The sequence below is a fragment of the Ascaphus truei genome, chromosome 18, assembly GCF_040206685.1.
Source record: "Ascaphus truei isolate aAscTru1 chromosome 18, aAscTru1.hap1, whole genome shotgun sequence".
NCBI lineage: Eukaryota > Metazoa > Chordata > Amphibia > Anura > Ascaphidae > Ascaphus > Ascaphus truei.
Window position 1 is genome coordinate 36050290 of NC_134500.1, and position 25704 is coordinate 36075993.

Below are 25704 nucleotides of genomic sequence, written 5' to 3' on the forward strand. Positions count from 1 at the left end.
TCCATGTGGGGATGCAAATGGGGCCTCTGCCCCTTACCTCCATCCCAATGAGAGTACAAGTGGGTCTCTTTTCTTCCCATTCCATCTCTGATCCCCCATCCCAGAGGGGGTAAAAGTGGGGTCTTCACCCCCCCATCCGATTGGGGTATAAGTAGGGGTCTCTACCCCACATCCCAGCAGGAGCACAAGTGGGGGAGAAACTCCACCTATACCCCACTGGGACGGGAAACTAATCAATATTACAAAACACAGGGGCCAAGGCCCTAACTCCCAGCCATTCGTAGCACAGCACCAGCGCTTCCCAGAGGTACAGGTGGATCCCCGAACTTCAACCAGAGCCACCCAAGGCCAGACCTCAGTCCGGCAGCATTGCACTGCGCATGCGCCCTTTCCGGCACCTCCCAATCCTCCGCACGCAGACAGCCCACCCCCACGAGCTGCTGAAGCTGCTGCTGTAGCCAGATGCCACACAGGAGCGGGCCAAGGCCTGGAGCCGACAGCCAGCTCCAGACTGAGAACTTTCGTGGCAGCGCACTGACTGACTTCCTACCCCTGCACAGGATTTAAATAACCTCCCCGTGGCACCACGGAGCCTAACCCTGTCGGTCATGGACCCTCTCACCTAAGGTACTCCAGGTGATGAGCTTCCTACAAGTGAGCCCTTTTCCTATCCACGCTCAGTGACAGGAACTCCGCTTTAGTAGGACAGGAAGAAAATCCCAAGAGGATGTGGGTTCCTGCTGGGGACTTTTAATCACACACGTGTAATATATGAGGGTCTGACTGGCGTAATAATCTTACACCGTTAGGATAAATGTGATGAGCAAAGTGTTGATATTACTCGCTCAGCATCTTTGCTTCTATGAAAGTGCACAGACGCGCGACTGCGCTTATGGGATAAGGGACCCGCGCGCCCCTATAATACTTACAGTCTTTGTTGGGGGGACACATGCTTTGCTACTATAGGGGCTTGTTACACATGTTCTGCATGTTATTGTATTACACATGTTCTGCATTGTTATTACAATGCATTACAGACCCCTGTAGCACAGGGGATTATATCGAAAACATGATGTCTCTGACGGTCTTAGTGTCGACTCGATCCTGCAGCTGCTTTAAAAGGGAACAACTCTGTTTCTCCTTTTGCTGATCCATCTCCTGATGGAACTGAATAGGGATCTCTTTGGTCTCACTGTCCATATGCAGCAGTAACAGCCAGGTGACTTCTGATATTCGTCACAATCGCCCTCTATGTTCTGTGCCTGCAGTGTGTTATACGCAGGGAAATATTCCGGAACACACGGCAGTGGTACCACGTCTTCCTCCAGATGTTGGTCCAACGCCTAAAAATTCCAAAAGAGAACATAGACGTCTTGTTAGAACTGGATCTAAGCTTCCCCCAATCACACAGCACCAGCACCATGGGAGTCTGGGCTCTGTATATCTGCTTGTATCTTTTGGTACCGATCACTATACCAGGTACATTATCAAACTGTTTGAGTCACTTAACCACAACCATTTCCAGAGATAAAAATCCCTTTCATTTCCCCTTTACATTGTTATAAACGCTGCTTTGCAGAATCATTTTGTGTGTAATTACTTGGGAGCGTTATTTTATGCTGATAATACCGTCCTGTGACGTGCGCAGGGTATATGTGTTGGGTGATAGTGCCTGATGTTGGGGAGCAGTGAATAATGAATGTGTCTGTTTGGGAAATGTCTCTCCATGTAACACACTAGAAGCTGCTGTAGATCGTGATATGAGAGAGTGAAGCTCAGCTCCTGGTCTGCTGGCTCCTCCACGGGGAATGAGAAGGTGACTCTCCTTTTCATTGTCTCCAGGAAGTTAACATCCACAGTGTCCTCCATGACCAGGTCTTCAACCTCTTCAGCAACGTCGTTGGCCAGTGTCTTCAGTGACCGCGTCCACAATGTTGTCTCCGTTGTCCACCTCCTTCTTAGGATGAGTCCCCGCTGGCACTGAGTGCGCTCATGCTTGGAGAGTGCTCCAAGCATGAGCACCGGGTGTCCTGCATGTACGAGTGCGTGGGAGGGGGGGGGGAATTGCGGGTAGTTGAGCGCGTGGGAAAGTATAGTTTTTTTGTTTACTTAAGCGGCGAGCGCAGATGAGCGTGTGAGCCCGCACATGAGCGCGCACGCACAGCATGAACGGGAACTTACACATAGCTATATATGTAATTAACCGCCGCAAGCGCCGCCCGTTCAGCGCTAGTGGGGACGCAGCCTTAATCCTCACAGTCCTGGAACCAGTTGCATGTTCTTTCCTTGCTCTGAGGCTGCCAGCTCCTCTGTGTAGTTGCAACAATGTTGCTACCCCCTGTGGTTTCCCTTAGCTTCTGCCAGTTGCCTTGGCAACCTCCCTCTGCTCAAACTTGAGCTGGGTAATAAGCCTTCTCCCCCTGCTATGTTTTGTTACTAGTTTGCCCCATTGCTTATTCCTGTCTGCACAGGAAAATGTGTGTTCTTTTACTCCCAGCACCAATAGTGAGTTCGCGTATCTTCTACGGTGCCCTTGGAAAATGCTTTCTTTTTTACCTTCCTCTCACAAATACTACCTGCAAGTTCCTTTATGTTTCTGTTATCCCCCACCCAATAAAGTTACAGAAACTAGAAGGACTCCGTGTGCATTTAAAGGGGACGAGTTTAAGCTTCCTGTGCCTACTCATTAGTGACACGGCGCCTGGAACAGAATACTCACATCGACCTCGCTTTCCACGTCCTCCAACATCCAGTCCGGGGAAAAATGCACGTGCAAACTGGCTTTATCACTGAGGCTGGACTCGGTCACATAGTCCTCCAATACCTCGGTAATGTCCATCGCCTTGATAGCCTCAAAGCCGCTGTTATAGACGTCCTCCACATTGATGTTTCCTTCTTTGTCGCCCACATCCACCTCTCCTCTTCCTTTCTTCTTATATGTCTTTCCCAAGACCTGCAGGAGTGAGGCAGAAATTAAATAATAATCTGTTTGGGTCTATTTGTCCATGATCATACTTTCCTCCCGCATATCTGATGAGAGCGGCTTTAGCAGTGGCTCGCGCACGCTTCCGCAAGCATGCGGAAGCGTGGGTCTTAAGAAAATTTTAGATTCAAGCGCTCACGGTAGCGCAGGGCCGGTCACGTGAGCGGTTCGCCCATTGAGGGCGAACCAGCTCCGTGACATCACTGGCCCGCCCCCGGACGGCGCGCTAACCAAGGCCAGGGAAAGCACCCGCTTTCCCTCAGCCTCAGCGCGCCTCTGCACGGGTTGAGTCACCATGGACTCAGCCTTAATCCTCACTGTCCTCGAACCAGTTGCATGTTCTTTCCCTGTTCTGAGGCTGCCAGCTCCTCTGTGTAGTTGCAACAATGTTGCTACCCCCTGTGGTTTCCCTTAGCTTCTGCCAGTTGCCTTGGCAACCTCCCTCTGCTCAAACTTGAGCTGGTTAATAAGACTTCTCCCCCTGCTATGTTTTGTGTACTAGTATTCCCCATTGTTATTCCTGTCTGCACAGGAAAATGTGCGTTCTTTTACTCCCAGCACCAATAGTGAGAACGCGTATATCTTCCACGGCGCCCTTGGAAAATGCTTTCTTTTTTTTACCTTCCTGTCACAAATACTACCTGCAAGTTCCTTTATGTTTCTGTTATCCCCCACCCAATAAAGTTACAGAAACTAGAAGGACTCCGTGTGCATTTAAAGGGGACGAGTTTAAGCTTCCTGTGCCTACTCATTAGTGACACGACGCCAGGAACAGAATACTCACATCGACCTCGCTTTCCACGTCCTCCAACACCCAGTCCGGGGCAAAATGCACGTGCAAACTGGCTTTATCACTGAGGCTGTACTCGGTCACACAGTCCTCCAATACCTCGGTAATGCCCATCATTTTGATAGCCCAAAAGCTGCTGTTATAGAGTTCCTGCCAATCGATGTCTCCTTCTTTCTCGTCCACAGCCAGCTGTCCTCCTCTTTTCTTCTCATGTGTCTTTCCCAAGACCTGAAGGAGTGAGGCAGAAATTAAATAATAATCTGTTTGGGTCTATTTGTCCAAGATTATACTTTCCTCCCGCATATCTCCGGAGTCTCACTCACCCTCTCGCTCCAATATCCCTCTCACTCACTCCTCTAGCACCTTCACCTCATACAGCCCGTCCTGCCGCATATCTCCTGAGTCTCACTCACCCTCTCACTCCAATATCCCTCTCACTCACCCCTCAAGCACCTTCACCTAATACAGCCCATCCTGCATATCTCCTGAGTCTCACTCACCCTCTCACTCCAATATCCCTCTCACTCACCCCTCTACCGAAGCCTGGTAAGTGAGGGCAGGAGGGAGGGGGAGGAGTGGGAGGGGGATGAGAGAGGGAGGGGAGTAAGAGGAAGTGCACGCTCAGTTGTACATTGTGATTTAACTAAAAATTATGTAATATATATACACACACAATATATATATTGAGAGACCCGCGTTGCCCGTGATGTGAATACCTAATAATTGTTGGGTGGGGTTGTGAATGTTTTACGGACCCTTTACTGACTGGGTGGGTTACTGACTGACTGACAGGCTGGGTGGGTTACTGGGTGGGGGAGACAATGTGTGGGTGAGTGGGTGGAGGGAGAGAGTGGCTGAGGGGAAACAGTGAGTGGGTGACTTACCTTGAGCGGGTGTGAAGTTGGCAGCTTTGGGGGTGGGCACGAGACTGCCGGGCTGTGACAGGAGGTGTGCGCAGGGTAAGCTTGGTTGGCGCTTCCACTCCGTCCCAGGTTGGGAGGGGGGGGGGGAGTGGCCGAGAATGGCGCATTGGGCAGGAGGCACGCGCAGGGGAAGGCTGGAGGCTCCCAGGCGATCGGTTCCCCCCCCCCTCTGTCCCCGGTGCTTGTTCCCAACCCCCCCTCTGTCCCTACTATAATACCTGGGGAAATCCAGTCTAGACAGACTCAAAAAATTGTAAGAAATTTATCACAGATATATGGAGATCTCAGCACCAGGGACAAAGGGATTACACTTTCTACTCAGCCCCACATCAGACCTACTCGAGGATTGATTATTTTCTGGGTACCAAAAATATTCTCCAGGTATCCGCCCAGTCTAATATAGGGTCTATATCATGGTCTGACCACGCTCCCATTGAACTAGTGCTTTCTCTGCCATTCCAAAAACATAGTAGATATTCTGGAAAGTGAACGACTCTCTTGTTAAATTCGCAAAAGATAGAGAGGGCGATCAAACAAAAATTATCAGAATATTTTGAACTTAAAGACTCTGTGTCCTCACCAGCTATTTTATGGGTGGCACACAAAGCATCGATTAGAGGAGAGCTGATATCCATTGCAGCATACAAAAAAAAAGAGAACCAAAAACAATCCAAGGAAATATCTGAAAAATTAGTTTCCTTAGAAAAACAACATAAAGATAAACCTTCAAAAAAGCTCCTTAAATTACTAGAAAAAACTATAATGGACTTAAAATGAATCCAAATTGACGAGGTAGAGAGAGCACTAAGGTGGACAGACCAAAGATATTATGACAAAGGAAACAAGGCAGATAGATTGTTGGCCAGCAAATTTAGAGGTCTGAGAGTTAAATCTCAAATCCCAGTAATCCGAACAAAAGCAGGGCCAACCACATAGAATGAAAAAGAAATTGCACAAGAATTTTCGAATTTCTATACGAAGTGAGCGTTTTCTACCCCACCATGGGGGCTCTACTCCACCCCATCCCAGAAGGGGTATAGGTGGCATCTCTGACCCCTCCATCTCAGCGAGGATATAAGTGGGGTCTCTTCCCCCCACCCCCACATTCTATTTGGGTTAAAGTAGGGGTCTCTGACTCCCTCATCCCAGATGAGGTATGCATGGAATCTCTAATCCCATTCCAACCCAGTTGAGGCAAAGTGGAGCCTCTGCCCCCCTCATCCATGTGGGGATGCAAATTGGGCCTCTGCCCCTTACCCCCATCCCAATGAGGGTACAAGTGGGTCTCTTTTCTTCCCATTCCATCTCTGATCCCCCATCCCAGAGGGTAAAAGTGGGGTCTTCGCCTCCCCATCCGATTGGGATATAAGTAGGGGTCTCTCCCCCACATCCCAGCGGGAGCACAAGTGGAAACTCCACCTATATACCCCACTGGGATGGGAAACTAATCAATATTACAAAACACAGGGGCCAAGGCCCTCTATTTAACTCCCAGCAATTCGTGGCACAGCACCAGCGCTTCCCAGGGGTACAGGTGGATCCCCGAACTTCAACCAGAGCCACCCAAGGCCAGACCTCCTCAGTCCGGCAGCATTGCACTGCGCATGCGCTGTTCCGGCACCTCCCAATCCTCCGCACGCAGACAGTCCAACCCCACGAGCTGCTGAAGCTGCTGCTGTAGCCAGATGCCACACAGGAGCGGGCCGAGGCCTGGAGCCGACAGCCAGCTCCAGACTGAGAACTTTTGTGGCAGTGCACCGACTGACTTCCTACCCCTGCACAGGATTTAAATAACCTCCCCGTGGCACCACGGAGCCTAACCCTGTCGGTCATGGACCCTGTCACCTAAGGTACTCCAGGTGATGTGCTTCCTACAAGTGAGCCCCCTCCTATTCACGCACAGTAACTGAAAACCCGCTTTAGTAGGACAGAGAGAAAATCCCAAGAGGATGTGGGTTCCTGCTGGGGACCTTTTAATCACACACGTGTAATATGTGAGGGGCTGACTGGCATAATCATTTTACACTATTAGAATAAATGTGATGAGCAAGGTGTTGATGTTACTCGCTCAGCATCTTTGCTTCTATGAAAGTGCGCAGACGCACAGCTGCGCTAATGGGATAAGGGACCCGCGCGCCCCTATAATACTTACCGTCTTTGTTGGGGACACACATGCTTTGCTACTAGAGGGGCTTGTTACACATGTTCTGCATGTTATTATATTGCATTACAAAGCATTACATCACTATGTTCTGTGCCTGCAGTGTGTTATACGCAGGGAAATATTCCGGAACACACGGCAGTGGTACCGCGTCTTCCTCCAGATGTTGGTCCAACGCCTAAAAATTCCAAAAGAGAACATAGACGTCTTGTTAGAACTGGATCTAAGCTTCCCCCAATCACACAGCACCAGCAACATGGGAATCTGGGCTCTGTATATCTGCTTGTATCTTTTGGTACCGATCACTATACCAGGTACATTATCAAACTGTTTGAGTCACTTAACCACAACCATTTCCAGAGATAAAAATCCCTTTCATTTCCCCTTTACGTTGTTATAAAACCTGCTTTGCAGAATCATTTTGTGTGTAATTTACTTGGGAGCGTTATTTTATGCTGTTAATACCGTCCTGTGACGTGCGCAGGGTATATGTGTTGGGTGATAACGCCTGATGTTGGGGAGCAGTGAATAATGAATGTGTCTGTTTGGGAAATGTCTCTCCGTGTATAGGGTGACCATTCGTACCGGTTTTACCGGGCAGTCCTGTTTTTTTGTGTCCTGTCCCGGTTTTAAGTCGTCCTGGTTTTTGTCCCGGTATTGCGAGGCAGCAGCGGTGAGGAGAATGCGGCGGCCTGTAAGTATTTTGTATGTGTGTGTGTGAATGCTGCCTTGGGGACTGAATGAAGGAGAATGCCGGGGGCGGGACTTAGAATGCCGGCGGCCCGCACGGGATTGGTTGCAGGCAGGTCAGAGGAAGCTGGGGGCAGGACTTCCGCTTTGTGCAGAGCACACGTGTCTTCCCGTACCCGGCTCCTCTGTGCGCGGTGAGTGTCCCCCTTCTGTCCCGGGTCCCAGCCAGGGGGGGGTAATAGGAGGTGGTAGCAGGGGTGTGCCTGTCTTTGTACCACCTTGTACGTTTGCCCCCCCCGGCGCACCCAGCATTGCCCCCCCCGGCGCTCCCACCATTGCCCCCCCTGGCTCTCCCACTATTGCCCCCCCGGCGCTCCCTCTATTGCCCCCCCCCGGCGCTCCCACCATTGCCCCACCGGCTTTCCCACCATTGCCCCCCCGGCTTTCCCACCATTGCCCCCCCGGTGCTCCCACCTTTGCCCATCGGCGCTCCCACCATTGCCCATCGGCGCTCCCAGCTTTGCCCCGCCGGCGCTCACAGCTTTGCCCCCCGGCGCTCACTTCCCCCCGTCCTCTTGGTGTGGGAGATGGGGTCGGGGGCGGGCAGTGGTTGCTGCGCGGTCGCGGGCGGTGCAGGGGCTGGTGGGCGGTGCAGGGGGAGGCGGGGTGTATCAGTGTGTGTATCTGTGGGTGTGGGTGTGTGTGTGTGTGTGTGTATGTGTGTGTGTGTGTATGTGTGTGTGTGTGTGTATGTGTATCAGTGTGTGTATGTGTATCAGTGTGTGTGTGTGTGTGTGTATCTGTGTGTGTGTGTGTGTGTGTGTGTGTGTGTGTATGTGTGTATCAGTGGGTGGGTGTATCAGTGGGTGGGTGTGTGTATCAGTGTGTGTGTGTGTGTGTGCATCAGTGGGTGTGTGTGTATCAGTGGGTGTGTGTGTGTGTGTATCAGTGGGTGTGTGTGTGTATCAGTGTGTGTGTGTGTGTGTATCAGTGGGTGTGTGTGTGTATCAGTGGGTGGGTGTGTGTGTATCAGTGGGTGTGTGTGTGTGTATCAGTGGATGTGTGTGTGTGTATCAGTGGGTGGGTGTGTGTATCAGTGGGTGGGTGTGTGTATCAGTGGGTGGGTGTGTGTTTATCAGTGGGTGTGTGTGTATCAGTGGGTGTGTGTGTGTGTATCAGTGGGTGTGTGTGTGTTTATCAGTGGGTGTGTGTGTGTGTGTATCAGTGGGGGTGTGTGTGTGTATCAGTGGGAGTGTGTGTGTGTATCAGTGAGTGTGTGTGTGTGTATCAGTGGGTGTGTGTGTGTGTATCAGTGTGTGTGTGTGTGTGTGTATCAGTGGGTGTGTGTGTGTTTATCAGTGGGTGTGTGTGTGTGTATCAGTGGGGGGGTGTGTGTGTATCAGTGGGAGTGTGTGTGTGTATCAGTGGGTGTGTGTGTGTGTATCAGTGGGTGTGTGTGTGTATCATTGGGGGTGTGTGTGTGTATCAGTGGGGGTGGGGGTGTGTGTATCAGTGGGGGTGTGTGTGTATCAGGGTGTGTGGGGGTGTATCAGTGGGGGTGTGTGTGTGTATCAGTGGGGGGGGGTGTGTGTATCAGTGGGGGTTGTGTGTGTATCAGTGGGGGTTGTGTGTGTATCAGTGGGGGTGTGTGTGTGTGTATCAGTGGGGGGGTGTGTGTGTATCAGTGGGGGGGTGTGGGTATCAGTGGGGGGGGTATCAGTGGGGGTGGGGGGGGGTATCAGTGGGGGTGGGGGTGTGTATCAGTGGGTGTGGGTGTGTATCAGTGGGTGGGTGTGTATCAGTGTGTGTGTATCAGTGGGGGGGGGGTGTATCAGTGTGTGTGTGTGTGTGTGTGTGTGTGTATCAGTGGGGGGTGTGTGTATCTGTGTGTGTGTGTGTGTCAGTGTGTGTGGGTGTGTGTCTCTCTCCCTCCCCCTCTCTCCCTCCCTCTCTCCCCCACCCTGTCTCCCTCCTTCCCTCCCACCCTGTCTCCCTCCCACCCTGTCTCCCTACCACCCTGTCTCCCTCCCACCCTGTCTCCCTCCTTCCCTCCCACCCTGTCTCCCACCCTGTCTCCCTCCTTCCCTCCCTCCTTCCCTCCCACCCCGTGTCCCTCCATACCTCCCACCCTGTCTCCCACCCTGTCTCCCTCCTTCCCTTCCACCCTGTCTCCCATCCTGTCTCCCTCCTTCCCTCCCACCCTGTCTCTCTCCTTCCCTCCCACCCTGTCTCCCTCCCTGTCTCCCTCCCTCCCTGTCTCCCTCCCTCCCTCACCCTCCTCCCTCACCCTCCCTCCCTGTCTCACCCTCCCTCCCTCCCTGTCTCACCCTCCCTCCCTGTCTCACCCTCCCTGTCTCACCCTCCCTCCCTGTCTCACCCTCACCCTCCCTCCCTCCCTCACCCTCCCTGTCTCCCTCCCTCGCCCTCCCTCCCTGTCTCCCTCCTTCGCCCTCCCTCCCTGTCTCCCTCCCTCGCCCTCCCTCCCTGTCTCCCTCCCTCGCTCTCCCTCCCTGTCTCCCTCCCTCGCTCTCCCTCCCTGTCTCCCTCCCTCGCCCTCCCTCCCTGTCTCCCTCCCTCGCCCTCCCTCCCTGTCTCCCTCCCTCGCCCTCCCTCCCTGTCTCCCTCCCTCGCCCTCCCTCCCTGTCTCCCTCCCTCGCCCTTTCTCCCTCCCTCGCCCTCCCTGTCTCCCTCCCTCGCCCTTTCTCCCTCCGTCCCCTCCCTCGCCCTCCCTGTCTCCCTCCCTCGCCCTCCCTGTCTCCCTCTCTGTCTCCCTCCCTCGCCCTCCCTCCCTGTCTCCCTCCCTCCCTCGCCCTCCCTCGCCCTCCCTCCCTGTCTCCCTCCCTCGCCCTCCCTCCCTGTCTCCCTCCATCCCTGTCTCCCTCCCTCGCCCTCCCTCCCTGTCTCCCTCACCCTCTGTCTTATCTTAACTGCCGTATACCTACACCGAAGTAACCTACTCTGCTTTCTTCCAGATCTGACTCAAATTTCACGCGGGAGACATAGGAAGACAGGTAAGGAACACCTCCCCTCCAGTATAGTACCTTGAGGGACTGCGGATCAGGTAAGATCCCAGGCAGGATTGCTGCTTTTAGAAATTGTGAAGAGGGGGCATCCAGACACTGGTTAATGGGTTCAGAATCATTCACATGATCACACACACACACACACACACACACACACACACACACACACACACACACACACACACACACACACACACACACACACACTCTCTCTAATGGTAGTAAAGTATAAGTGTACTACAATAAATAAACTGTTATATATATATATATATATATATATATATATATATATATATATATATATATATATATATATATATATATATATATATATATATATATATATATATATATATATATATATATATATAAAAAATGTGTCCCGGTTTTTCATTTTCAAAATCTGGTCACCCTATCCATGTAACACACTAGAAGCTGCTGTAGATCGTGATATGAGAGAGTGAAGCTCAGCTCCTGGTCTGCTGGCTCCTCCACGGGGAATGAGAAGGTGACTCTCCTTTTCATTGTCTCCAGGAAGGTAACATCCAGTGTCCTCCATGACCAGGTCTTCAACCTCTTCAGCAACATCGTTGGCCAGTGTCTTCAGTGACCGCGTCCACAATGTTGTCTCCGTTGTCCACCTCCTTAGAATGAGTCCCCCCTGGTGCTCAGCGCGCTCATGCTTGGAGAGCGCTTCAAGCATGAGCACCGGGTGTCCTGCCTGTATGCGTGCGCGGGAGGGGGGGGGCATTGCGGGTAGTTGAGCGCGCGGGAAAGTATAGGTTTTTTGTTTACTTAACTTAGCTATATATGTAAGTAACCGCGCAAGCGCCGCTCGCTCAACGCTAGTGGGGACGCAGCCTAAGGCCTCGGGCATGGTCAGCGCCCGTGCTGAGGCGTGCTCACGATTACCAGTGAGCCCCTGCAGCCGCAATGAGAGCGGCTTTAGCAGGGGCTCGCGCACGCTTCCGCAAGCATGCGGAAGCGTGGGTCTTAAGAAAATTTTAGATTCAAGCGCTCACGGTAGCGCAGGGCCGGTCACGTGAGCGGTTCGCCCATTGAGGGCGAACCAGCTCCGTGACGTCACTGGCCCGCCCCCGGACGGCGCGCTAACCAAGGCCAGGGAAAGCACCCGCTTTCCCTCAGCCTCAACGCGCCTCCGCACGGGCTGAGTCACCATGGACTCAGCCTTAATCCTCACTGTTCTCGAACCAGTTGCATGTTCTTTCCCTGTTCTGAGGCTGCCAGCTCCTCTGTGTAGTTGCAACAATGTTGCTACCCCCTGTGGTTTCCCTTAGCTTCTGCCAGTTGCCTTGGCAACCTCCCTCTGCTCAAACTTGAGCTGGTTAATAAGACTTCTCCCCCTGCTATGTTTTGTGTACTAGTATTCCCCATTGTTATTCCTGTCTGCACAGGAAAATGTGCGTTCTTTTACTCCCAGCACCAGTAGTGAGAACGCGTATATCTTCCACGGCGCCCTTGGAAAATGCTTTCTTTTTTTAGCTTCCTGTCACAAATACTACCTGCAAGTTCCTTTATGTTTCTGTTATCCCCCACCCAATAAAGTAACAGAAACTAGAAGTACTCCGTGTGCATTTAAAGGGGACGAGTTTAAGCTTCCTGTGCCTACTCATTAGTGACACGGCGCCTGGAACAGAATACTCACATCGACCTCGCTTTCCACGTCCTCCAACACCCAGTCCGGGGCAAAATGCACGTTCAAACTGGCTTTATCACTGAGGCTGGACTCGGTCACACAGTCCTCCAATACCTCGGTAATGCCCATCATTTTGATAGCCCAAAAGCTGCTGTTATAGAGTTCCTGCCAATCAATGTCTCCTTCTTTCTCGTCCACAGCCAGCTGTCCTCCTCTTTTCTTCTCATGTGTCTTTCCAAAGACCTGAAGGAGTGAGGCAGAAATTAAATAATAATCTGTTTGGGTCTATTTGTCCAAGATTATACTTTCCTCCCGCATATCTCCTGAGTCTCACTCCCCCTCTCACTCCAATATCCCTCTCGCTCACCCCTCAAGCACCTTCACCTCATACAGCCCGTCCTGCATATCTCCTGAGTCTCACTCCCCCTCTCACTCCAATATCCCTCTCGCTCACCCCTCAAGCACCTTCACCTCATACAGCCCATCCTGCATATCTCCTGAGTCTCACTCACCCTCTCACTCCAATATCCCTCTCACTCACCCCTCTACCGAAGCCTGGTAAGTGAGCCTCAAAGCCGCTGTTATAGACGTCCTCCACATTGATGTTTCCTTCTTTCTCGTCCACATCCACTTCTCTTCCTTGTATCTTATATGTCTTTCCCAAGACCTGCAGGAGTGAGGCAGAAATTAAATAATAATCTGTTTGGGTCTATTTATCCATGATCATACTTTCCTCCCGCATATCTCCTGAGTCTCACTCACCCTCTCACTCCAATATCCCTCTCACCCACCCCTCTACCGAAGCCTGGTAAGTGAGGGCAGGAGGGAGGCGGGGAAGAGTGGAAGAGGAGTGGGAGGGGGATAAGAGAGGGAGGGGGTAAGAGGGAATGCACGTCCAGTTATACATTGTGATTTAACAAAAAAGTATGTAATACTAGCTGAGAGACCTGGCGTTGCCCGGGATGTGAACCGTGCTCATACTGACACACACTGCTCATTGTTCACACTGCACACTGCACACACACACTGCACACTGCACACTGCACACACACTGCTCATTGGTCGCACTGACGCACACTGCGCACACACAGCTCACAGTGACACACACTGCACACACACTGGTCACACTGACATACACTGCACACTGCACACACACTGCTCACTGCTCACACTGCACACACACACATACACAGCTCATTGCTCACACTGACACACTGCTCACACACTGCATACTGCACACACACTGCTCAATGGTCACACTGCACACTGCACACACACTGCTCAGACTGACACACACTGCATACTGCACACACACTGCTCATTGGTCACACTGCACACACTGACACACTGCTCATTGCTCACACTGCACACAGTGCACACACACTGCTCATTGCTCACACTGCACACACTGCACACACACTGCTCACACTGCACACTGCACACACACTGCTCACACAGTGGTCATTGCTCACACTGCACACACTGACACACTGCTCATTGCTCACACTGCACAGTGCACCACACACACACACACACACACACACACTCAGTTACAGACAATCACAGACAGTTACACACACTCACACACAGTCACACACACTTACACACACTTTCACAGTTTCAAACAGTTTCACACAGTCATAGACACTTACACAGACTTACACACACTCACACACTCTCACACTGTGAAACACTTACACACACTGTCACACACAGTTACACACAGTCACAGACACTTACACACACTTACACACAGTCACAGACACTTACAAACACTTACACACAGTCACAGACACTCACACACAGTCTCACACAATTACACACACCAGCACCAACACCTGCTCCCCCCCCCCTCCTCCTGCGCAGGCAGCGGGGACAACGGTGGGGAGAAGGTGAAGCGGGGACCGGAGGGGCATCCCCCCTCACATCTCACGTCCTGCGGCCTGTCACGCAGTGACAGGGGGGAGCCGGGACCGGAGGGGCATCCCCCCTCCCATCTCACGTCCCGCGGCCTAGGGGGGAGCCGGGACCGTAGGGGCATCCCCCCTCCCATCTCACGTCCCGCGGCCTGTCATGCGGTGACAGGGGGGAGCTGGGAGCGGAGGGGCAAGAGCAGCACGTAGCATGTGGAGGGGGGGGGAGCTCACCCGTCCTGCCGCCTCACTCATCCTGCCGCTGCCTCACTGATCCGGCCGCTGCCTCACTCATCCTGCCGCAATTGGCAGGAGGTGCGCATGGGGGAAAGCTGGAGGCACGCGTCGGGGAAGGCTGGAGGCGCGCATAGAGGAAAGCTGGAGGCACGCGTGGGGGAAGGCTGGAGGCGCGCATAGAGGAAAGCTGGAGGCGCGCGTGGGGGAAAGCTGGAGGCGCGCATAGAGGAAAGCTGGAGGCGCGCGTGGGGGAAAGCTGGAGGCGCGCGTGGGGGAAAGCTGGAGGCGCGCGTGGGGGAAAGCTGGAGGCGCACGGGGGGGAAGACTGGAGGCTCCCAGGCGATCGGTTCCCCCCCGTCCGCGGTGCTTGTTTCCAACCCCACCCCCCTGCCCCTGGTGCTTGTTTCCAACCCCCCCCCTCTCCCCTGTGCTTGTTTCCAACCCCCCCTGCCCAGATGCTTGTTTCCAACCCCCCCCCCTGTCCCCGGTGCTTGTTTCCAACCCCCCCCCATCCCCGGTGCTTGTTTCCAACCCCCCCTGTCCCCGGTGCTTGTTTCCAACCCCCCAACTGTCCCCGGTGCTTGTTTCCAACCCCCCAACTGTCCCCGGTGCTTGTTTCCAACCCCCCTCTCCCCGGTGCTTGTTTCCAACCCCCCCCCCTGTCCCCGGTGCTTGTTTCCAACCCCCCTGTCCCCGGTGCTTGTTTCCAACCCCCCCTGTCCCCGGTGCTTGTTTCCAACCCCCCCCCCTGTCCCCGGTGCTTGTTTCCAACCCCCCCTGTCCCCGGTGCTTGTTTCCAACACCCCCCCCCCTGTCCCTGGTGCTTGTTTCCAACCCCCCCCCCCTGTCCCCGGTGCTTGTTTCTAACCCCAACCCCCCCCCCCCCAGGCCCCGGTTCTTTTTTCAAACCCCCCCTGTCCCCGGTGCTTGTTTCCAACCCCCCCTGTAATAGGACATGTGCAGAGGTACACAATGGAGACTGTTGTAAGGTGAAATTGAAACAAGGCTTTATTGTGCCCGTCACTTTAAACACAGCAAAAAATCAACATAAGCGAAATAGTGAGCCAAACAAAACCTGCTCCACTTTGGTATATATGTATCCTTATATTCCAGCCCCTTTTAACTGGGTGGCTACCCAAGCTATTCATCAGCCCAAGTCATATATATATATATATATATATATATATATATATATATATATATATATATATATATATATATATATATATATATATTAGACAACAGTCATTGGAAAATAAAGTCTTATCTGCTCTCCTGAAGCTGTAGGGGAAATCCATTCTGCTCTCCTGGGTAAGCACCTTTGTGTGCTACAGCAATGTCTGTCCAGGTTTTGAGGTCTGGTCCCCTTGTCTTGCTATCAGCATACAGTCCAGTCCTTCTGCAGCTCAAGACAGCAGTTCCTCTGGTCAGTCTCCCCAATTGTGCGACTCACGAATCTCTGCTCTGTCTCCTAGTTCAGCTCAGGTGTGAGCTAAGGAGTCTTACTTCCTGTCTCAGAGGCAGGCTTTTTCTACTACCTGTAATCAGCCAGGTGGTGTTAGTTAATTGCCTACCAGCAGGTAACCACCACACTGCTGGATTAGAGGCACATTTGTGAACAGGGATAAGTCCCCTGTTACATACCTCCCCTGTTTGTGGGAAGCTCAGGCTTACCACGTCCAAAAACCATCCTTCCACTCTCATTCGAGATCTTTCTGTGACTTGAATGAGAGTGGATGGAGGAAGAGAACCCTCTGTCCCACTGGGATTGGAGCCCTTTCTCCAGTTTATTTTTGTCTCCTCCCGAAGGTGCTTGAGATCAGCACTCCTCAGTCGCTCGAGGAGGACTTTTTCCAAGTAAAGTCTTTTTACCGAGTGCGCGGTCATGAGATTTCCGTTGCGTCGGGCACTCTTCTTTTTGTAGACAAACTGTATGTCAATAGTTGTAGAGCAGTTAGGACTAGCCCTTAGAGTTTTCCGCTCTTGAAGCGGTCTTTCTGAACCTCCTCCACAACATGGAGTCGCCAGTTCAGCTTGAGTTGCACCTCCACCTCCCTTTCCAGAGAACGTCCTATCTTTTCAGCTTCCTCAGCTAAGGATTCTTCTGGCTTTGATTCTGCACTCCTACCCTGTTTGTTGCCTGTTGGGCAGCTGCAGGTTTGGCTAGTGCTTTCTTAGGTGGCTCAAACTTCGTAATCTTGTTTTGAAGGTGCGTGGAGTCCCCAACTCTCACTGTACCCTTGTCCTCACGGGCATTAGTTACTGTGGGATACCGGTGCTTGGGCAGAGCCAATACCTTTTCCCGTATTGGAGGAATCCGTAAGTTACTGGTCTGCAGAGTCTCACTCTGTTTGAGTGCATCTTGCAAGTCTCTTTTTAGGGAATTTATCTGCGCACTTTGCTTTCTCTGAGTCTGTATCAGTGTATCCTTCATATTCTGGAGCTCTGTAATTTTTGTCGTCAAGGTTGCCGCTGCGTCTGTTTTCTCCTTGGTGTACTGACTCAAGGGAATGGAACAGTCTCTCTGTCTCTCCAGCTCTTGCTCCAGTTTCTGAGCCTTCTCCCGCTCCCTCTCATACAGAGTCACCTGGTATCGAAGCTTCGCCTCCAATGATGCTCTGAAGACATGCAGCGTGGCCTTTAGCTCCTCATACTGCTCTGTGGGAACGTACTGGGTATTCAGACGTTCCTGCAGTGCTTGTACCTCTTTAGCAGCCTGCAGCTTTTCTTCCTGCAGCGTTTGCTGCTTCTCCTCGGCATACTGGAGGTGCGTACGCAGACCTTCTGCAGTCAGTGCTCTGCTTCAAACTTTTCATCTTACAAAAGTTTATTTATTTCTTTAAGCTCGTGCAGCTTTTCATTCTTTCCCTTGACGTGTTCTGTCAACTCCGAATTTTCTTTTTTTAATCTTAAATTTTCTCTTTTTTTCAGTCTCTGTACTATTCAGGGCCTCCTTGCAGTCCACCTTCCATTTTTGCACATCTGCTTGGAGGCGGGCTGTCTCCTGGCGTGAGACTTCCATCTCCAGGTTTAGGTTCTGAAGCTCCTTCTGAGAGACTTTGAGATCTAAGTTAAGATGGAGGATAGTTTTCTTTGAAATGTCAAGCTCCTCAGTGAGACTGTGAAGTTCCTTTCTGGAGACTTCCAGTTCTGTGCGGCAGCTGTTGATCTCATGATGTGAGGCATCCAGTGCTCTGCGGAGTGTATGAACCTCCTTCTGAGATACGTCCACCTCTGTCCGAACACTGTTGACCTCCTGTTGTGAGGCATTCAGCTCTATGCGAAGAGTGTGCATCTCTTGCTGGAAGACTGTCATCTGCTTCAGTGCCTCCTCATACTTCCGCTTCAGCTTAGCCATCATTTTATCAGATTGGCTCTGCTTTTCATTCATGGCGGTCATAGTAGAGTTTGCAGTATCTAGCTCAGTCTTGAGATTGTCCAATTCTGTCCTGGCCAAAGAGTACATTGTGAGCACATCTTTCTGTAGCTTCACGTTATTTTCCCAGAGCCGATTATAGTCATGCCTGGCAACCTTCAGGGCATCCCCAGGGCTGGTCAAGGGATCGTCACTCAGCGGTTCCGGCTTCGCTTCCCTGGGATGGTTGGTTGAGGTTTTTTCACTATTAGCACCGGACAGACACTTCTTTGGGGTACACGACATCTGCCTTGGGCCCTCTGGATATTCGGTCATCCGCAGGACGTCTTCTCCATTTTCTCTAGGCTGCAGGGCATTTCGGACCCCCTTTTCCTCCGCAAGATCTGCAGATGTGTCTGTTCCTTCCACGGTAAGTGAAGAACTGCTTTTCTTTTTCTTTTTTTGCCTTTTTGTTTTGGATGACACCGTCCCCTCAGGGGTAATGGGGTCTCCATCTTCATTTGAAATTTTAGCAGCGTCACTGGATCCACCTGGCTTTTCTTGCAACTTTAACAGCTGACGGAAATATTCGGTGATCCACTGCTCCCGCTCTTTCTCCTGCCGATCATATTTGTCATCATAGGGAGCGGTCTTTTTGGTTCGTACCGTGTTCAGGCACCCCCACCATTCTTGGGATGTTTTGTGGGTGTGACTCGGTTTGGGTTCCCCATAAGAGATGTCTTCCTCCTCATCGGACTGGAAGGGCCACTCTTCCGTGGGGTAGGGTTCATTACAGGAACGCTGCATCTTGTCCTCCATTTTGGGGCTATCAGGTGTATTTTTTTCCTGACCTCAGGAGGCACTATTGCAGGTCTTGCCACTGTATTTGCTAGAACCTCAAATGGTTGTAGTCCTACAGGTGGGCATATTTTGCTTGTAGAGGTCGTAGCTCTAACAGGCCTCTCTGTAGACTTCTTCTTCCCTTGGGTAAGTTTTACAATATTAGCATTACTGTGCATGCATTCACTCTCGTCATCTGAATAAGGCCTGAAGGGACACTGCTCCGTGTGGTGGGGTTCTTTACACCAGGAACACATTTTCTTCCCTATTTTTACAGAGTCTGTATTTGACTTCAGCTGGGTGGCCATTTTAAATTCCCAGGGTTCTATTTCTTTAAATAAAGTGCTTGCTAGCTGCCCATTTTCTGGCTTCAGCAAAGGCATTTGCTTTACACTATTTACTTGCTATGTCCAATCCCTCCGCTTCAGCAACAGAATTTGTTTTTCTGCTTGAGTTCAGTAATTTTCAGTCTCATCTTTGGGTATTATGGCATTCACTCTTCACACTTTGGGTGCCTGTTTTACTCCCAAGATACATAGGCAGACTTTTTTACTTGCAGAAAAAAAAAAACATTCTTTGCAGTGGAATATTTCTTTCACTCCTGGCAGGGTGACTCAACACTCAGCAGTTGGCTTTGGAGTACCTTTAACACAGTTCAGCAATCCCTTTTTCCCCGGTAGGGCAATTTTACACTTAGCATTTGTTTGCTGAAAATTCCCCTGCTTCAGCACAGTCTTGCATCAATTTTCACACTTTTCTGCATATACTCCATTCACAGCTGGTAGTCCGATGCGGTGTGGCAACCTTTATTTGCAGAATCGGTACCGCTCGTGGGTCACCATCTGTATTCACTGCTTCAGCGAAACATTTGAAAACAACAAACGCCTATCCCTTTTAAGGGCTAACTCACTTCTTGAACCCTGACTACGGCTGGTAGGCAAAACCCCTATTTCAATGTCCATATTACACTTTATTGTGATAGGCAAATAAGGTTTACCTGCTTCAGCAGTCTCTCTCTCTCCTCTTGGGATTGGGGAAAAGAGTCCATCTGTGGTTTTCTAAGTTTCAGTGCAGTGTAGATTTCCTGCCTGGGTGTGTCGTTTTAACTCTGATCTCTGCTGCATGTGATTGTTTATGTTGCTCAGGCTGTTTGTAGGCAAAAAGCACAAAAAAAAAATTCCACAGGCAATCTCCGGGTCCTTCTAACTTCAAAGACCACCTCTCATCCCACTTCTAACACCATATGTAGGAGGACATGTGCAGAGGTACACAATGGAGACAGTTGTAAGGTGAAATTAAAACAAAACTTTATTGTGCCTGTCGCTTTAAACACAGCAAAAAATCAATATAAGCGAAATAGTGAGCCAAACAAAACCTGCTCCACTTTGGCATATATGTATCCTTATATTCCAGCCCCTTTTAACTGGGTGGCTACCCAAGCTATTCATCAGCCCAAGTCATATAGATATATATATATATATATATATAGACAACAGTCATTGGAAAATAAAGTCTTATCTGCTGTCCTGAAGCTGTAGGGGAAGTCCTCTCTGCTCTCCTGGGTAAGCACCTTTGTGTGCTACAGCAATGTCTGTCCAGGTTTTGAGGTCTGGTCCCCGTGTCTTGCTATCAGCATACAGTCCAGGCCTTCTGCAGCTCAAGACAGCAGTTCCTCTGGTCAGTCTCCCCAATTGTGCGACTCACGAATCTCTGCTCTGTCTCCTAGTTCAGCTCAGGTGTGAGCTAAGGAGTCTTACTTCCTGTCTCAGAGGCAGGCTTTTTCTACTACCTGTAATCAGCCAGGTGGTGTTAGTTAATTGCCTACCAGCAGTTAACCACCACACTGCTGGATTAGAGGCACATTTGTGAACAGGGATAAGTCCCCTGTTACACCCCCCCTGTCCCCGGTGCTTGTTTCCAACCCCCTCTTCCCCCCTGTCCCCGGTGCTTGTTTCCAACCCCCCCTTCCCCCATGTCCCCGGTGCTTGTTTACAACCCCCCCTCCCTACCTGTCCCCGGTGCTTGTTTCCAACCCCCCTGTCCCCGGTGCTTGTTTCCAACCCCCCCACCCCTGTCCCCAGTGCTTGTTTCCAACCCCCCCTGTCCCCGATGCTTGTTTCCAACCCCCCCTGTCCCCGATGCTTGTTTCCAACCCTCCCCGTCCCCGGTGCTTGTTTCCAACCCCCCCCCCATCCCCGGTGCTTGTTTCCAACCCCCCCCCTGTCCCTGGTGCTTGTTTCCAACCCCCCCTGTCCCCGATGCTTGTTTCCAACCCCCTGTCCCCGATGCTTGTTTCCAACCCCCCCCTGTCCCGATGCTTGTTTCCAACCCTCCCCCTGTCCCCGGTGCTTGTTTGCAACCCCCTCATCCACGGTGCTTGTTTCCAACCCCCCCTGTCCCTGGTGCTTGTTTCCAACCCCCCCCTGTCCCCGGTGCTTGTTTCCAACCCCCCTGTCCCCGGTGCTTGTTTCCAACCCCCCCCGTCCCCGGTGCTTGTTTCCAAACCCCTGTCCCCGGTGCTTGTTTCCAAACCCCCCTGTCCCCGGTGCTTGTTTCCAACCCCCCCTGTCCCTGGTGCTTGTTTCCAAACCCCCCTGTCCCCGGTGCTTGTTTCCAACCCCCCCTGTCCCCGGTGCTTGTTTCCAATGCCCCCTGTCCCCGGTGCTTGTTTCCAACCCGCCCTGTCCCTGGTGCTTGTTTCCAACCCCCCCTGTCCCCGGTGCTTGTTTCCAACCCCCCCCTGTCCCCGGTGCTTGTTTCCAACCTCCCCTGTCCCCGGTGCTTGTTTCCACCCCCCCTGTCACCGGTGCTTGTTTCCACCCCCCCTGTCCCCGGTGCTTGTTTCCAACCCCCCCCTTTCCCCGGTGGTTGTTTCCAGTCCCCCCCTGTCCCCGGCCGGAATCCCTGTCATAGTCTGCGGAACCCGGGTGCAGGAGCCCCGGGCAGGTATCGTTCTACAAGTGCACCAACATTGTTCAGCAACGCAAGGAACACGCCTAAAGGGTGGTCGTACCACTTGGGGACACATGTGGTAAAGTGGCCAAGGGCCCTTAACAGTTCTTTGGACACGGTGTGGGGGTAACACGGTGGTGGGTCACTGCAGATGTACAGGGTGTGTATATATATATATATATATATATATATATATATATATATATATATACAGTGTTCGACAAACCTATACATTTGCTCGCCCCGGGCGAGTGGATTTAACCCCTGGGCGAGTAAATATTGGCCCAAGCAGCACACGTTTGGTACTAGGTGGCGAGTAGATTTTTTGGTGATTTGTCAACCACTGTATATATATATATATTTTTTATATATATATATATATATATATATATATATATATATATATATATATATTTTATGCAAAATAAGAGTCATTGACATATATCCTATATGCAGATTCAGTAAAGGTTATTCTTGTTTATTCATATTGTGTGTTATTGGATTGTGCCCTGTGAGGGGCCCCTCCAGCTCCTTTGGGAATCCCTCTCAGGTGGAGGCATTGCACCACGAGTATTGTGATTATATATGTACCCCAGGCTCCCTGTGCGGATGCTTAGGCTCCTGAGGGCCACACAGGTAAAATTCAGCATTAGTAGCGTCTGTGTTCATGAGGAAATAGTGTTGCATTTGGAGGCGCTGCTGAGAGCAGACCTGGGGTGCCCTATTCATTACCAAATTGTTCGATTTAATTTCCATCATGTCCGTGCCATCAAAGCAAGAGGTCCATGATTGGGCCTTAGTGCGCCATATGTCCCCAAGGCGCGTGGTTGCAGTGGCGGGAGTATCCAATTACATGTCTGTATTCACAGTGCGCAAACAAATAAGGAATTGTCCGGAACTGGCCACCCCCCGGTTGGTAAACTTGAAACCTGATGCTGACGGCCGGTGGACTACCTATCTCCTCGCCACCGAGCATGACATATGCTCAGAGACTGTCCCTCGCGTATTAAACCTACCGGAGCCCTCCCTAGGGGATTGCCTAATTATTTACCCCGAAGCACTGGTTCCAGAAGAACCGTCCACAGTACTTGGCCACCCACTGCCCATTGGCTGACCAGTACTCCTCACAGGGTAGGTACTCCCAAGGTCTCCTTCACCCTGAGTGCTTTAGAAGGAGCCACCAGCTGGGCTGGGAGCCCACCCCCGTCACCCGTTCCTGATAGATTATCAAAAAGTCTCCCGCCCATGTCTTGCGTCGGACCTGGAGTTAGTAGTCGCCCCCTAAGTGGAGATCCTTCATTGAATATGACTGTACCCCAACTAATGGAAGCTATAACCATGTCGTCTCAAGCACAGAACTACCACACACTAAAAGCCTTTTCCGGAATCCTACCGACGCCTTCAGGAGAAGAAGGGATTGAGACATGGCGGGAACATACCATCCAAGTATTAGCGGAATGGCTGTGCTCCGAAGCCATCAAAAGACAAAGATTGGTTGAGTGTCTCCGAGCCCCAGCCTCTCAATTGGTATGGATGCATCGGGAAGTGGAAGGAGAAGTTACGGCACAGGAGCTAGTGGAAATGCTCATCCAGTCCTATACGGGAGAAGACGATGAGGACGAGCTGATGGCGCAGTTCAAGGCTCTCCTCCAAAAAGGAGAAGACTTGTCTGCCTTCGTCCGCAAGATCCAGTTGGCCTTGGGGAACCTTCTATCCAAAAACATTGTTTCGGCCGCTGAAGTAGACCGGTACCGATTCAAACAGCTACTAAAGGATTCGTTGCCTAACCACCCCATAGCTCTTGTGATGCGGGCCGCCCCGATCACTGCCGTACCACTTAGCTACATGGAATTACTGCGGCACATCAGAAGACATGAGGTGCAGCTACACTTTCATGACGCCAAAAAGACCAAGGAACTCCTCAAGAGTGACGCTCCCGTCGCATCAACCCCAAAGGGCAAGAAATCTTCCACCAGGGAGGAAGAGGCGATGCCCAAGTCACCCGCAGTGAAAGGCCGAACCTCCGAGATACCGTCACCCACGTACAAAGGACGATTTGATCCCCAGGATGTTGTTTGCAATGGCTGCGGACAGAAGGGCCATTTCTCCAGGGAATGCCCCGAGAGGGACGACCAAGGAAAAAAACCTCCAAGTAAGGGAAGCTCCGCTAGGTCAATGATCTGCCGCATACAGATTGCAGAGTTCCAGACATCTGAGGCGTCCCCCGAAATCCCTCCTGAACCAAGCCCCAACGAAGGGACCTCACCATTGGATGCTTACAGTCAGGTAGGCCCCTCTGCCATCGTACGTGTGGTACTAGAAGGAATTTATGCCTCTGCTCTACAGGACACCGGATCTCAGGTGACCATAATATATCGAACATTCTACAAATCAACACCTAACTCATCGCCCCTTGCGGTCGGCGGAGCATAGGAAGGTGAGAGGGTTGAGCAACGAAAATTACCCTATTGATGGGATCGTACACGTCAAAGTGGAGATAGTCAAACTGAACACCGGCAAGACCCACTCCATGTATATAGAAGCTATGGAATGTCCTGAACCTCAAGAGCCGTGCAAGTACCCGATCATCCTGGGAACCAATACCGACATAGTGCGAGTTGTAATCAGGACATACTTGAAAGAGACTAATGAACTGCCTCTGTCCAACTCACTACTTGATCCAGGCCTGCGTGAGGAGGGCAACCGGGTATATGCCTTAGAGCGTCACGGGGACCTCTACAACCGTCAAGCGGGACTGACGACCATTTTACCAGGGGGAGTGCAATGCATGGCCGCTTGGTGTTGCTATCACGATTGAGATGAGATCGACCATCTGTTCTTTCTGGAAAGCACCATAGAGGAAGATGTTCGGAGGGGGTATCGGGTAATATCTGAAGTGAGAGAATGGACAACTAAAATTCCTCTCCGAACGCATGTATATGTTCAGAATATTTCCCCATTTCCGATGGAATTCGATGCAGGACAAAGCTTGGGCTGCATATATCCGGTCAGTCCTGAGGAAACAATGCCACAAGTGAACACCGCTGCAGTAAGTGAGCAGCCAGCCGAGCCTGACGGAAGCGCCGGTTCTTGCATATGCTGACCCAGAACAACCCTACGTTCTGCACGTGGATGCTAGTATCAGTGGACTGGGCGCAGTCTTACATCAGAAGCACCCAGAGGGTCTTCGGCCTGTGGCCTATGTCAGCCGCAGACTGACTCCCAGTGAACAAAGATACCCTGTCCACAAGTTAGAGTTTCTGGCTCTCAAATGGGCGATCGTGGACAAACTCCACGATTACCTCTACAGTGTTAACATTCGAGGTAAGGACGGATAACAATCCCCTCACGTACATTCAGACCTCCGCTAAATTGGATGCATCAGGTCACCGATGGCTGGCAGCACTATCCAATTACAACTTCTCTCTGAAGTATAACCGGGTCCTTTGAACATCGGAGCTGACGCTCTATCCCGATGACCCGGACTGAGTGCTACTCCAGATCATGATGAGTGGGAAGAGATCCCGGGACCAGGGATGCGAGCTATGTGTAGCACCGCCGCCATGATCAATGATCAAGTGGCCTTTTCGGAACTACGAGTTGCAGACTCCAAAGGATGCCAGTCGCAGGCTATCCCAGCCGCCTACTGCGATCCCAAGGGAATGAATATAACCCACGACAAAGTTATACGATGGAAAGACCTGGTGGACTACCAAGTGAGAGATCCTGTAATCAGTATCATTTGGCAAGCCGTTCAAAAGAAAAACCCAGCACTCCTAAAGAGTGCTCCCAGAGACTTGGTTGCTTTACTCATGCGAGAGGCGGACAAATTTGAAATTGACAACTGCTTACTCTATCGGGTGGTGCAATACCACAACCACCCGGATAGATGACAATTAGTCCTACCTAGGAACTTACAGTATATGGTGTTGAAGTCCCTACATGATGAACATGGCCATCTCGGTGTAGAGAAGACCTTTGGGTTGGTCCGAGACCGTTTCTTCTGGCCCAAGACGCGAGATGCGGTGGAACAACATTGCCGCCGATGTTCTCGTATACAACGCAAGACTATGCCCACCCGAGCAGCACCCATGGGTCATCTGAAAAGTTCTGGCCTAATGGATCTAGTGTGTATGCACTTCCTGTGCATTGAGCCTGACACCAGAGGAATAAGAAACGT

The 25704-nt window shown here is 51.5% G+C and overlaps 1 protein-coding gene across 1 annotated transcript in view; it reads right to left on the reverse strand.

Moving 5' to 3' along the window:
• Positions 1–202: 202 nt before the first annotated feature.
• Positions 203–25704, reverse strand: part of LOC142469153 (uncharacterized) — a 31114-nt gene continuing 5612 nt past the window's right edge. The window contains exons 2-6 of the mRNA XM_075576096.1: positions 12769–12894; positions 12237–12470; positions 3768–4001; positions 2720–2953; positions 203–1343 (exon numbers count right to left, since the gene is read on the reverse strand). Of these exons, the coding sequence (XP_075432211.1) occupies positions 1116–1343; positions 2720–2953; positions 3768–4001; positions 12237–12359 (819 nt within the window). The 5' untranslated portion in view covers positions 12360–12470; positions 12769–12894 and the 3' untranslated portion in view covers positions 203–1115. The remainder of the gene's footprint in view (positions 1344–2719; positions 2954–3767; positions 4002–12236; positions 12471–12768; positions 12895–25704) is intronic.